This window comes from Grammomys surdaster, unplaced genomic scaffold (genome assembly GCF_004785775.1).
Source record: "Grammomys surdaster isolate TR1022 unplaced genomic scaffold, NIH_TR_1.0 124552, whole genome shotgun sequence".
Classification (NCBI taxonomy): Eukaryota; Metazoa; Chordata; class Mammalia; order Rodentia; family Muridae; genus Grammomys; species Grammomys surdaster.
In genome coordinates, this window is record NW_021619534.1 from 1 (window position 1) to 14,816 (window position 14,816).

The 14,816-nt window shown below is 46.2% G+C and overlaps 1 protein-coding gene across 1 annotated transcript in view; it reads left to right on the plus strand.

Moving 5' to 3' along the window:
- Nucleotides 1-397: 397 nt before the first annotated feature.
- Nucleotides 398-14,816, plus strand: part of Inpp5d (inositol polyphosphate-5-phosphatase D) — a 50,928-nt gene continuing 36,509 nt past the window's right edge. Inside the window, exons 1-6 of the mRNA XM_028784657.1 lie at nt 398-600; nt 2,252-2,392; nt 7,640-7,727; nt 12,895-12,975; nt 13,096-13,167; nt 14,523-14,646. Coding sequence (XP_028640490.1) covers nt 398-600; nt 2,252-2,392; nt 7,640-7,727; nt 12,895-12,975; nt 13,096-13,167; nt 14,523-14,646 — 709 coding nt within the window. The remainder of the gene's footprint in view (nt 601-2,251; nt 2,393-7,639; nt 7,728-12,894; nt 12,976-13,095; nt 13,168-14,522; nt 14,647-14,816) is intronic.

Genomic DNA, 14,816 nt, shown 5'->3' on the forward strand with positions numbered 1-14,816 from the left:
GGGAGGGGGAGGAAGAGAGCCATTGGGTAGGCTTGATTTCCTGCCCCTGGTCCCTGGGTATACTTTGTAGACTCTAAGAGCCAACTCATCTTGCCAATCTGCAGATTGATCTGTTCAAGGCCAGCGATCCTGAAGGTGTCCCTGTGCTTGTCAGGGCCAACTGACCCAAGAAAGTCTTTGCTGAGCAACATAGTAGGACAAGACCACAGCCAGTGGCTTCAGATCTAAGGATCATAAAATCAGGGCTGCCTCAAAAAGCTCCCTATCTAGTCAGCATGAATATAGGGAGGGAGAATGGGAACAATGGGGCAGACTCAGACCTGGAACTGGGTAGCCTGGACCTCACAGGGCTGTGGTAGAAACACAGAACGGAGCTGTATAGACAGCATCCTCACCGATGGCATTTGTCCCTACTGTTCTCCCAGTAGAAAGTGTCATGTCACCACCTGAGCTGCCTCCCAGAAACATTCCTGTGTCTGCTGGGCCCTGTGAAGCCAAGGACCTTCCTCTTGCAACAGAAAATCCCCGAGTCCCTGAGGTCACCCGGCTGAGTCTCTCCGAGACACTGTTTCAGCGTCTACAAAGCATGGATACCAGTGGGTAAGTTTCTACCTGGAGGGTCCCCTGGGAAGCCAACCTGTGCCTAGGACCCAGCATCTAGCACTCAGGCATGCACAGGCCCCAACTTCAGGGAGCAGCAGGCCTTCTTATTCACAGTAGAGTTGGAAGCCAATGTCTGTATTTTTAGTCAGGACTGTCTCCCTGCCCCCAAGTCATTTTGTCCTTAGTCCATTTCTCTCTCAAGGTCTTCACATTTTTCTTGTGAGATTTTAGATCTCCTTGGAGTGTTTTTTTTTTTTTTTTACATTCATAACTTTTAGGTCTTTCTGCCCTGTAAGCACAAGATTGCTTTTTTGTGTAGAAGGTCACTGCTGTTCTGTGGTCAAATGGAACCTCCACACCCACGGTCGCCCTCGTTCTTAAAGTGTTTCTCAGAGGAAATCTCTCTGTGAGGCTGCTCCTGCCTGTCTCACTACATCTCACCATAGGCAGCTGCAGGAGGACCTCTCCATTCCACAGCCACACCTTAGTCTGAGACACAGTAGCCCCGAACCTCAGGAAAACCAATGGGGCTGTCCACTTTCTTGCTCGCTCCTCACACGGTTCCTCTGGGTGCCTCCAGGATGGCACTACAAACTTATAGCTTCATTAACAGAGTGCACAGTGCTAAGTGACATTATTCATACAAGAATTCAATCAAGTGCTAGGAGAAAGGCTGGCTACTAAGAGCTGGAGCCCAGGGAGTACATGGTCCCCAGGGATATGTGACAGTGGTGAGGGGATCAGGTAACACAGTCTGACTGAGAGGAGACAACTTGGGTCCCAAACCAAGGCTGTGGGGACCACTACCTGGTCTCATGTTCCTGGCCCTAATCGCACATGGAAAAGTCAGCCATTGTGGTATGTGTCTGTCATTCCAACACTTGAGAAGTCAACTAGATGTGATCTTATACCTATAGTGCCAGCACTGAGAGAAGGCTTGAGATTGGAAGATCAAGAGTTCAAAGTCAGCCTGGGCTGCACAGGCATACCCTATCCCCTACAGCCAACCCCAGAGAAAATGAAATTAATAATACATTGACTTTCCAATGGAGGCCTGAGGTGACTCCAGCTCCTCTGTAACTACCTTTGACTGAGAGTTTGGACTTGGCATGAGAGTCAGACCTATTTGTTATCTCTAGGCTAGATTGTCCTTCCAGCCCGAGGATTACAACTGTACAAACTAAGAAGATAGAGAACTGAACCCTCAATGTGTTTCTGAGGCTGTCTCTTTAAGAAAACAAAAAGTCGAGATGGAAGCGGCACACACTTTTGATCCCAGCACTCAGGAGGCAGAGGCATGCAGATGTGTGAAAGTTTGAGACCAGCCTGGTCTACAGAGTGAGTTTTAGGACAGCCAGGACTGTATAGAGAAACCCTGTCTCTAAAACAAACAAACAAACAAAAAGAATAACCATTTCCCAGCCCTATCACCCCCTCCAACAGTGTCCAAAAGTTCTCATCCCAAGAGGTACTCCCAGCGGCCTCTACCTGGCTTTGATCTAGTCCTCTGCCTCTGCAGTCCCACCTGAGGGACCGTCTTCACAGAGGCACATAGTTCTCTACCGGAATATGTCCCTACCCAAGATCGGGAATCCTCAATGTGGCCATCGCGGGAGAAGCGGACTTTCATTATTTCTTTGTTTCTCAGGCTCCCAGAGGAGCACCTGAAAGCCATCCAGGATTATCTGAGCACTCAGCTCATCCTGGATTCTGACTTTTTGAAGACGGGCTCCAGCAACCTTCCTCACCTGAAGAAGCTGACTTCACTGCTCTGCAAGGAGCTCCATGGGTAATGGAGGCCCCTGAGGGAGGGGTGGGGGAGCTTCATGGGTAATGGGGGCCAATGGATAATGGGACCCCCTTACCCACCTAGGAGGATGGCCACAGCAAGAGAAGGTGCTCTCTTAGGGTGACCTTGTGTCTCTGTCCAAATGTCTCTGCAGTTCAACATAGACTCTGAACTCTAACTGGGCTGGGAAAGTTTCTCATTTGTTTATTCTTGTTTTGGTTTTTGGGGTGGGGCAGGGTGGGTGCGTGCGTGTGCGTGTGCGTGTGTGTGTGTGTGTGTATGTACATATATATAAACTTTATGTGTGTGCATGTGCGCATGTGTGTAAGAAAGGGGGGACACTCATGTGTCATGGTGTGTGTGAGGACACACATGTGCTGTGGGAAGAATATATGCATGTGCTGTGACATGTTGGGGGAACACGCATGTGCTGTGGTGTGGGAGATGTATGTGCTGCTGTGTGCGTGTGTGTGTATGTATGTGTGTGTAGACACACACGTGCTATGATTTCTGTGTGTAGGACAGAGGACAGACAGTTAGACTCACACAGGAGCCTTCGTATCTCCTGAGCCGTCTTAGCAGTCCCAAGCCCTTCAGGCTATAGCCACTCTTCCTTGATACTACAGCCCCCACATCCAGCCAACACACAAAGGCCCTGGCAGGAAATAAATTAAAGTTGCTTTGTGTGTGGGTGGTGACAGCCCAAGTTTTCCGGTGACGGCAATGTTTAAAGCGAGCCAGCATCAATTCCCCAGTACTGAAGTTGAATGTCTGACCAATGGGTAAAACTTATGATTTTAAAAAATTCTTTTGATTGTACATTTTGAATTACATTAACCTTAAAATAAACTACAAACACAAACACACTGTGGTTGGAGCTGGGCATAGTGACACATGCCTTTAATCCCAGAATTTGGGAAGCAGAGGCCAGCATATCTCTGTGACTTTGAGGCCAGCCTGGTCTATCTATATAAGGAGTTCCAGGACAGAGAGACCCTGTCTCACATAGAAAACCCCATAACTATACTTTTATTGTACAGGCTGGTTCTACAATGTAAAGAATTAGCAAAGAGTGTGAAAGGTTACCCTGGGAAGTAACTGAAAGCCATCCGGAGTAAGGAAGCAAACCCCTCATGAATGCAGGGAAACATTTCTCACGGGTGAGGGCTTGCAGCAGCCTGTGCTAATTCGTGTTTTGGTACCGGAGCACTTATAGCAGTTTCCAGTTCCCTGGTGTTCTACCAATCACGGTTAACATTCAGGGAAGACTCTTCTGTCACCAGTAATCTAATTCACCCTTCTATTTAAAGGCTCTTAAAGGCACAGGCGGTGCATTTGGTAAATGTGACAAACAATTTCCTTGACAAATCGACCAATTGTCAGATTGGCCTGCTAGTCATTTGTTTCAATGAACTATTTTTCTCAAGGGATGCTCTTGTACACCCGACTGGAAGCAGGGCTGTCATTTTTATAGGTCTCCATGGCAGTTTTTGTTCTGTTGCTGCAAATCATTTATCATGGGGGGGGGGTACACACAAAGGGCCCTTTCTTTAAAAACATACATGCATCATTTTGTGACAGCTCATATGAAGGTATTATTTCTGCCTGGACACAGGTCCTGACCTTTGCTGGGTCCTTGCTAAGCTTTGTCCAGACCCTTCCACAGCTCCCCACAACACCGAGTCCCCAGCACCTGCTTCACTCATCGCTCCAGGGACAGCACCCTCTCTGATGCGCCTGCTTCTCTGGCACATCATGGCAGTGTTAAATGCTTCCATCTCTCTATTTGCTGAGTAACTAACTTCAAGGTGTTCAAGAGACCAGAATGTTCTTCACCTCTCTGCACACTTTTCTTTGCTTTTCTAGATCAGGTGGTGACTAGGCCTGTAGAGGGAACAAGCTGTCTTCCATCCCCCAGGCTTCCCTGCAGGTGTATCCCACATAAATCAAGTGTTAACAGTGCTTTCATTAAACAGGTGTGTTTGCGCGTTGCTCTGCTCACTTACCATCTTGCAAACACTGACTGAGGGTCTCCTCTGCACCCTGCTCTGAGAACTAATCGAAAGACGACTCAACATACAGAAAACTGTAATTTAGTGACTGATTAAACAAAAGAAGGCATGGGGCTGGAGAAATGACTCAGCAGTTAAGAACATTTGCTGATCTTGCAGAGGACCTGGGTTGGCTTCCTTGCACCCATAGGGACAGTTCCGGGGGATCTGGTGTCCTCTTCTGATCTCGGTGGACACAAGTTTTACACATAGTGCTCATACACTTATGTACATAAGATAGAAAATGTAAAAGTATATTTAAATAAAGGAATCATTTACATAGATAAAGCAAATAGACAATAATATATATTTCTGCATTTTATTATTTTATGTTTTAATTTCTTTTCATTTGTGTGTATGTGTGCATGCCTCCTTATCTGGATATATACCATGTGCATGCATGAACCCACAGAGACCAGAAGAGGGCCACAGATTCTCTGGAGCTGGAGTGAGAGGCTGTTGCAAGCCACTCCTCATGGGTACTCAGAGTTGAACTTGGTTGTCTGTATGAGCAGCAAGCTCTTAACCGATGACCCATGTCTTCAGCCACCTCTTTCTAATTTTTTAAAACTCACTTTTGTTCCTTGTTTTTTGACACAGGGTCTCAGTACGGAGCTCATCCCAACCTGACCCCTCTCTCTTCTTGCCAAAGTCACCACAATGCTTAGTTTATAAGCATGTACTGCTATATCCAGCTTTAAAAAGCTCACTCATAACTCCAGCACTGTAATAGACAAAAGGGAGGACTGCTGGGGCTGGCTGGCCACAGCCTTGCTTCAAGTTCAACAAAAATCCTGTCTCAAGGGAATAAGGCACAGAGGATAGACCAAGACACGTGACCTCTTCCTCTGGCCTCCACACAGGCACAGGTACACCAGGACACTCGGATGTGCATACAGTACACACACACACACACACACACACACACACACACACACACACACAAACTTTTTTCCTCTTTTTTTAAAAAAATATTATTTATTTAATGTATGTAGCTGTCTTCAGACACACCAGAAGAGGGCATCAGATCCCATCACAGATGGTTGTGAGCCACCATGTGGTTGCTGGGAATTGAACTCAGGACTTCTGGAAGAGCAGACGGTGCTCTTAACCACTGAGCCATCTCTCCCGCCCCACAAAGAAACTTTAAATGAGCAAATAATTGCTCCCAAATAAATACTAATGATAAGTTTCTAATCATGCTATACAAGGAATTGCTGGAGAAAGGATATAGGAGAATAAAAAATTATAAATCACTTTATAATGATATCTAATTCATCTAGAATGAAAACAATGTAATAATGCAAAAAAAAAAAAACCACAGTACCTAGATCAAATAAAAAGCAGATCAATAAACTTTATAGTAGTATATGGAAATGTCAAAATTCCCAACTAAAAGTTGTTGAGAGAGATAGGCAGTTTATTTAAAGTGAAATACAGGAGAGATAAAGCACAGAAATATACTTAAAGGCATTAGAAGTTAATATAGAAGCCCATTCAGGACCTCAGGTGTGCTCAGTCCTAGAGCATGACATTATTATAGACATTAAAAAGAGAAAATTCAGTGGGAGCGTGCATGGACGGCAGACACAAAGCCTCGAGTTTCATACCAAATGCCTTTAGACCACGAGTGGCAGTGCAAACCTGTGTTAGCACTTGGTAAATGCAGGCAAAGGGATCAGAAACTCAAGGTCATATTCAGCTACCTAGCAAGTATGCAGCTAACCTGGGCTCTATGAGACCCTGGGGGAGGGGCAGAAGGCGACAGTTCAGAAGGCAGTCAAGATATTGCAGCAGCAGCAGCCTGGCCACCAATGCTATCACCAGGCTTGTTAATATTGAAATAAAGCCATAATCGTGGTTTCTCCCAGTGAAAAAACAAACTTAAAATTTCCCACTCTGCTTTAAAGGCTGTGACAGTAACAGAAAGAGAGAGAAATAGAGGATCCATAAAACCTAGTTCTGGAACTATTAACAGGCTTGATACTCTTCGGCTGCCAGGAGATCTGAATCTGAACACAGGAAACCTCACCCAGCATCCCAAAGTTGAATTATTATTTGTTTTATTTTATCTTCCCCTCACCCCCAAGACAGGGTTTCTCTGTGTAGTCCTGGCTGTCCTGGAACTCGGAGATCCACCTGCCTCTGCCTCCTGAGTGCTAGAATTTAAAAGCACCCACCATCACTTCCAGCTTCCTTTATCATTTTCAAAAAGAATTTCATATGTGAGCACTGCATTTAAATCATTTCCCTCCCTATACTCCCCAGCTCCTCCCAAATCCCCTCTACCCACTCCAATTCCTATCTTGTATTCTTTATTATTATTACATGTATAAATACATAAATGCAATCTGCTAACGAGTAATGTTTAATGTTACTCATATGTTGCATCTTTTAAATGTGCTTTCCAGGAGGTTGGGGAGATGGTTCAGTGGGCAAAGTTCTTGCTGCACAAGCCTAAAGACCAGGGTTCAGATCCCCAATTACCATATAAAGGCTGGGTGGGTGTTGTGGCTCTCCTGTAATACTAGCATGCATGCTGGAAGCAAAGACAGGGGGTCCCTGGAGACGTGCAATCCCTGAAGTGAGCTGTGCTGGGCAGACTAGCTGAACTGGCCAGCTCTGGGCTCATCAAGAAACCCTACCTCTATAATATAAAGTATGATGGAGAAAGACACCTAATGTCAACCTCAAGCCCCACATGCATGTGCACACACATACATCCACCCCACATCACACACACACACACACACACACACACACACACACACACACACACATATGTAAGTAAATGAATAAAATATTTGGCTCTCCAGACCAAATCATGGTGAAACCTAGGCTTTTGCAGTGTGTGTGTGTGTGTGTGTGTGTGTGTGTGTGTGTGTGTGTGTGACTCCTCCAAACACTTAAGTTAAGAAGCACGTTCCTAAGTACTTTTATAGTCGTTTATACAGATTGGAAACAGATTCTACAGGCTACGCAGTGCTAAATGGATTATTCTCTGATATAGATTGAAAAGGGTCGTGGTCTGGGCCAGGCTGGTGGGCTGACTGATCTTTGCCCAGGCATGTCCTTCAGGGAAAGGTTACAGGATTCGCCACTGGGGTGTGGCCTGCCTGCAGTTAGGACCTGTATTGCCTGGAGTGCTTCTAATTCTCACTAACTGTTGAACTTTACCATGATCCTCTGCTTCCAGGGAAGTCGTCAGGGCCCTCCCATCCCTGGAGTCTCTGCAGAGGTTGTTTGACCAACAGCTCTCCCCAGGCCTTCGCCCAAGAGCTCAGGTAAGCGGTTTGGATTTATACCAGGGACTCTGAGGGCAAACAGAAGCACTGCCTCTTCATGTTCGATAGTCTAATATAAACATTGGAGAGGGGGTAGGGGATGGGAGTGGATATTGAGGCTAGACTACATGCCCTTCTGGGAAGGCATTTCCTGGCATCAGCTCCTGACTTCACTTTCACTCATAAGACAAATCACCTGGTGTTGAAGGAGGAGGCGAACAGGGTCATTCCCATCAGTTCTCCTCAGAAATTGAAAGGCAAGGAAAACAAGAGGTTCTTCAGACACTTAACCCCAGGGACTGCAAGATGGTGGTGCCTCTCCTCCATGGCTGCTCACGGTTGGGCGGGAGACGAGGGCCAAATGAAGCATAGATCCAGCTATATATTTTAGTGCCTTCAGTAAATTTAAAATCAAGTGAGGGCAGGGAACTAGATCCTTATATTATAACATTGTTAAATATATTGTGAGAACATATAGTGAGGCTCACACCTTTAATCCCAGCACTGGGAAGGCAGAGGCAGGTGGATCTCTGTGAGTTCAAGGCCAGCCTAGTCTACAAAGCAAGTTCTAGGACATCTAGGACTACGTAGAGAAACTCTGTCTCAAACAAAACAAAACACCAAGAAAGTGAGACTATTAAATAGAACAGCATGGTTTAGGAGCCAGAAAGGGCAAAATCTCCAAAAACACCAACAGTGCCTGCTCTAAATGCTAGAAAGAGCAAACCAAATCCATAAAAGTTAGCCCTGTTCTATTGATGAATGTATGTCACTGATTTGGGAAAGTTGGCCTCCAGCTCACTATCGCCTGCCTTAGCCTTCAAAGTGCTAGGATTATAGGCATGAGCCAACACATCTGGCTTAAGCCTATTGTGTGTGGAAAGGGAGTGATGAGCGTGTGTGTGTTTGTTTGGTACTTACATATGAATACATGTATATACTCATGTACACGTATATAGATGCCAGTGTCAGCTGCCTTCCCTGCTGCTCTCACCTTATCTTTTTAGATTATAGTTTATTTATTTTTATTCTATGCGTGCGTGCATGCATTCACTCATGAGCATGTAGCACAGCACAGGCGTGAAGGCAGACTTACAGAAGTCAGTTCTCTCCTTCTACCATATGAGTCTCAGAACCAAACTGTAGTCCCCAGGCCTGGGCCATAACCTTTACCTAATGAGCCATCTTACTGGTCCTCTACTTTATCTTCTGAGATAGAATCTCTCACTGAACCTGGAGCTCATCTAGATTCAACTTGGCCAGCCAGCCAATATGTTTTAAGATTAAATCCTCATTCCATCCCTACCCGACTTACACTCCCAATGCTGGAGTTCTAGATGCCCGCCAAGCCCAGTTTTTCCCTGGATATTGAAGATCCAAACTCAGGTTCCCACATTTGCACGGCAGGCACATTTTCAATTAAGCTTGCTCCTGAGCTTCTTTACTCTAGACTTTGAATGGGGGGAAGGCTGTAAATCGGGGTGCTCTCAGACAGTAGGTAGGAAATAGACCACATACATGAGGAAAGGTGTTCGCCTGCCCTGTGGGTACCAGGAAATGCTGTTCAACTCCTCTCTTGCATATCAGTTAGGAGAAATGCTGACTGCAGCTGGTAATTTTGACGTTGGGAGGAACAGGAATGTTCATAGGGCCTCATTCCCCTGCTGGTGAGAGTGAAAACAGGATTTCTGAAGGGCAGGAGATCTGTGTAGAAAAGATGGATGCTGTTTTCTGAAGGGAAATAGAGACGGAGGAGATCTGGGGGAGGGGAGAGCTGGAGGGTGGTTGGGAGGATGTATTGTATAAGGGAAGGAAAGGAAGGAGGAAGGGAGGGAGGGGGAAGGAAAGCTGACTGCATCCTTCAAGACCTCCTCTGTGTGGGGAGTTGTCTTGGGAACCACATGGGCACTGAGAGGCATCAGTGAGGTACTGATGCTGTGTTCCTGAAAACGAAGACGGGAAATCTGCTGCATGGCCAAAGATGGCAAAATGTGATACAATCAAGTAAGGCACAGACTCCGTCTATGGTGCAGACGCTGCTATGGAATGAGCTCCCAGCATTCCCATGTGCTGTGTGGAGACAGCATGTTGCAGAGCAATGTGAGAACGAGGGTCCAAGCCAGGAGGATGCCAGCTCACTACCATGTGGCCAGTGGGACGGGGGAGATATGAACCCACCAAGGAGCTTGAGCAAGCTGACAGTGGGTTATGTTATATACATAAGTAGGCGTGTCACACAAATGTGCAGCACTGAGAAAGCTCCTGTGATGACAACTTCTAACCCACCCTGGGGCAAAAGGAGTAGATAGGGGCTCAGAGCCTGACATGCTAAAGTCGAGTGGCCACGCAGCTCTTGGGAGCATGAGGAAGGAAATTTCCTGGAAAGAGAGGTTGTCTTCATAGCAGCCTCGACAATAGGTGAGCTGTGTAAGGTAGTACCTGCTGCAATCCTGGTTCTTCAGAAGACTGAGGCAGGGGGATTACTTGAGCCCAGAAGTTCTGGCCAGTACAGACAACATAGCAAAATTCTGATTTAAATAATAATAAAAAAAATGTAACGAGGGAAACTGAATAGGGTGAAATGCCGCGCTAGTGTCTTCCTGCTCCAGATGTCCTGTGTACATGACCTGGCTCGTGCCAGAAAAGGCAGAGGAGGAGACGGCAGACAGAGACCCTTACCTCCACCACCTTTGACCTGACTAATGGAACTGGCTATAATCTGTTTTACAAAAGGACAGCTTTTCAGAGCTGTTTCTATCTACAGTTGCTCTGAATAGCCATCTCGAAATATGCCAGAAAAGAATATTTTGAGGCAGCCTATTTTGGTCTCCCACAAAGATTTCACAGGGAAAATGTATTTGTGTTCTATTTATACAACTAAAAATATTCATCAGCAGGGGAAACTGGCTCTTTGCTGTCTTTGAAGTGAAGGATGGGTTAATTTCTAAGAAAGTAAAAGCAAATGTAGGCAACACGGATGCCGCCAGACACCAGCGTTTAAGTAGCTTGAATGGAAGAGCACACACAAGATCTTTGAAGTAGGTGAGGAGAGAGACCAGGTCTCTGGAGTTAGACTTGCTGCAGCCAGAGTAAATCCAATGGGCAGTATGACAAACTCTGCAGCTGGAAGCAAAACAGAGTGGCAACCTCTACCAGTAGTAGAATTCAAGTTTCGCTCCTAACCCCCCATAAAGCAGAGAATATTTTTTTTTTAATATTTCTTTCTCTTTTTTTTTTTTAACTCACAGAGATCCTCCTGCCTCTGCCTCCCCAGTGCTGGAATAAAAAGCATGTGTCACCACACGTAGCTCTCTTTTTTTGGAGAGAGAAAACAGACAGACAGATAGACAGAGCATAGTGTGTGCAGAACCCATAAAAGGGTGTTGGATCCCCAGAAGCTGGTGGAGTTACAGGAAGTTGTAAGCTGTCCAGTGGGTGTTGGGACTGAACTCAGGTCCTCCAGAAAATTGGAAAGTGCTCTTAACCACTAAGCTATATATTAGCCACCCAAGAATGTCTATCTTGATAGGCCTTCAGATCTTACAGTCTAGGGGGCTGACCTGCTGCAAGGGGTAGAGGAAAGAAAACTGGCCCCAGGCCTGAGTTCCAAGTCTCATCTCCAGAATTCTTCCTTCCCTTATCTGTGCAATAATATCCTACCCTACACAAAGAGGAAAGGTGCATATATGCCCAGTGTGTCTGACATCTTGAAAGGGCACTGACTCTTGCCACCCTAGAGCCCTTTTCCTTGGAGAGTGCAGAGAAGTACTACTGGAGAGGTTCAAAAGAAATGCCACAGTCAAAATAGTTGCTGCCCAAGGAGATGGCATGTGCCCCTGGGCAGGCCTGCAAAACCTTTTAAAAAGTGTGTTTGACCATATAGGCCTGTAAGTCCAACGTATAGGAAGCTAAGAAAGCTGAAAGCCTGTACCTCCAGACCCTGCCTCAAACAAACAGGGGGAAAAAAAAAGCAAACCAAACCAAAAGCCAGTGTGGCCAGGCTGATAGACGAACAGGGGCTGTGGTACTGTTCAAGCTAGTCATAGACACGGGCAAGTGTGTCCATCCTACGTCCTTAGGCAGGTGAGCTTGTTAGCTCCACCTCTCCAGCAGGGATGTGTATCCATGGTAAGGTAGATACTGTAGAATCTAGCTTTGTTTTGATTTGTCTTCCTTCATTGTTTGGGGGTGTACTTGGGACCTTCTTCACTCATGCAGCCCATGCCTCAGCCTTGCAAATATCTCTTCTATAAATATATGTTTGGAGTCAGGCCCGGCATATGTGGGTACCAGTCCCAATCTGGTATAGCAATTATTTAGCTATTTGTCTTTAGACAAGTAACTATAGGTTTCTGAGCCCCAGTGTTCACTAAACAGGTCCTTTAAGCGTCTTTATTGGCCACACACCAGTGTCAAAACACTGGACACAGTATTTTGGTTTCAACCCTCATGGAGCCCACATTCTATGAGGGGAATTTTACACCCAACTCACAAATGATACAGACCACACAGGGTGATTTGACAGAGACAACAAGGTGCTTGTCCGAGCTGATGTAGCAGGGATCGGCTCTTTGTGGGATCTGAGATCTGGATTGCAGAGTGCCCTTCCTAGATGAAATCCAAGCCTCCGGACACTCCTCAGCAAGGGTAGCTGGAGGAAGATCAGAAGTGAGGAGGAAAGTGGCTCGGAGTGGAGCATCTCAGCCCGCAGCACCTTCAGGGATAGGATGTGGGGCTTGCCTGTGGTTCTGCTGCCGTGGGAAGAAACCAGCGAGGGTTTTAAGCTGTGGGGATGGGTATATTTTGGAAGTCGAGCAAGAACACCAACAGCTCAGGCAATGTAGGAGGGCGGGAAGGTGATGATTGAGGACGGCCCCAGAGATTTTAAGGACTGTGTAGGTGGGGTGAGAAGCGCTGTGGGTGAGGTAGAGTTAGAGAGAAGAAGTGAAGATCTATTTTTTTGGCCATGAGGAATTTGGGATTTTGAGATACACACACACACACACACACACGAACACGCACACACCATAGTGTCCTTGACTACAGATGAGTGATAATGGTACTGGAAGATAGAAGACGGAAAGAGGACCAGCATGGAAAGTGTCCAGTGCTCACCCCACAGCTCACCCTCAGACAGACCTTGTTTGTTCTCATTTTCATTACCCAGGTGCCCGGAGAGGCCAGTCCCATCACCATGGTGGCCAAACTCAGCCAACTGACAAGTCTGCTGTCTTCCATTGAAGATAAGGTACTCACAGGCGTCCTATAGCAACCTCTTGATTTCTCTGTAGTCTCCTCTTCGTGCCAAGTGCTCAAGTCCCAGGTTCTGCATTCCTACGACTCTCTGACTCATTACTGCTCTCCACAGGTCAAGGCCTTGCTGCATGAGGGCTCCGAGTCTCCCAACAGGCGTTCCCTTATCCCTCCGGTCACCTTTGAGGTGAGTGACTCTGGAGTAGTAGAGCCTGAAGATCTACCGTTGGGGGCTGTTGTGGTTCCTGTGAAGAGAGCACTTTTGACTTGGGCTGTAGAAAGACAAGGAACCCAATGGCCGAGAATAGTAGTCAGGGAAGCCACCTAACTGGGACAGTGGATAAACATTAAAAGCTGCTGCCTAAATGCATCAGTGAAGTGCCCTTTCCGGGAGGCTGCAAAGAACCTCCTTAAAATGGAAAGGAGGAGTGACATCCAACTGAGGGTCACAAGCTGCCTATAAAATAGGGTCTGGTAGGGGACAGAGAAAGAAAACAATTCTATGATTTCCTTAAAAATGACTGGCTTAGGTTGAGACCTAGAAAGGTGGTTTTTTTTTCTTAATGGACCCCCATGATTCTAATACTTCCGGCCCAACTTGGTCCTGCCTTTATGAGATACCCCACTGCCCACCCCAAAGCCCTCTTTATCCCTGAGAGGAATCTCACAAAAGACAGATTTCCATTTCTTCCTACCATCTTGTTTTTTAAATTTCACATTTATCTATCTATCTATCTATCTATCTATCTATCTATCTATCTACCTATCTATTACTTGTGTGTGTACATGCGTGTATGTGTGGAGAAAGAGAAAGAGAGAGAGAGAGAGAAAGAGAGAGAGAGAGAACATATAAAGGAAGGGGACAGCTTGCAAGACTAGGTTCTCTTCTTCTACCATGTGGGTCCCCAAAAGATTGACTCCACGTCACCAGGCTTAGTGGCAGATTCCTTTTCCCACAAAACCATCTTGCCTGACTTCCCTATCACTCCTGGTTCAGGGGAGCTTTTTGTTTGTTTTTATTTTTGTTTTCATGAGATAGGACCCCACATAGCCTCCTCTTGAATCCACCTAAAACTGCCACCACACCCAGCTTAGATTTTCATTTTGTGAGCATGTCTAGGCAGGAGCCTTCTTCCTAATTCTTACCAGTCGATGTTCAATTAGTGGTTGTAACAAGGGCCCAGAGTGTGAATCTATTGCTAAGATGCTTTCCAGAAGTAGATGACACATCAGATTAATAAGTGTTGTCAAACTAATCACTGAATGAAGTGTTTCCCAACAGTTCATCTGTTTCCTCCACCAAATCTGTTGGTGGAACAGCTGGGTTACACATGGGCGATCTGGGCTTAGCCTCAGTGCCAGCCATTTTTAAGCATGCTAAGGAATATAGGGGTGTTATCAGGGCAGGATGGGAAAGGTCTGGAAATAGTAGCCAAATAGCTTCACCCAGGACAGTGACTCAGGGTTCCCCAGCCATGTAGACAAATCAATCAGATGGCATTACCAAAGCCAGCCACTGACTGCATGTCTTACACTCTGAAGGTGAAGTCAGAGTCCCTGGGTATTTCTCAGAAAATGCATCTCAAAGTGGACGTCGAATCTGGGAAACTGATCATTAAGAAGTCCAAAGATGGTTCTGAGGACAAGTTCTACAGCCACAAAAAAAGTAAGCCACCCACCCTACACTCCCCATCCCACCCCAACCCTGCAACACACCCCCCACATTCTGGTTCTGTGTGGGAACTCTTACGAATGACCAGTGACTAGATGTTGGCAGCAACTGCCTTAGTTACTTTTCTATTGCTATGACAAAACACCATGACCAAGACAACTTAC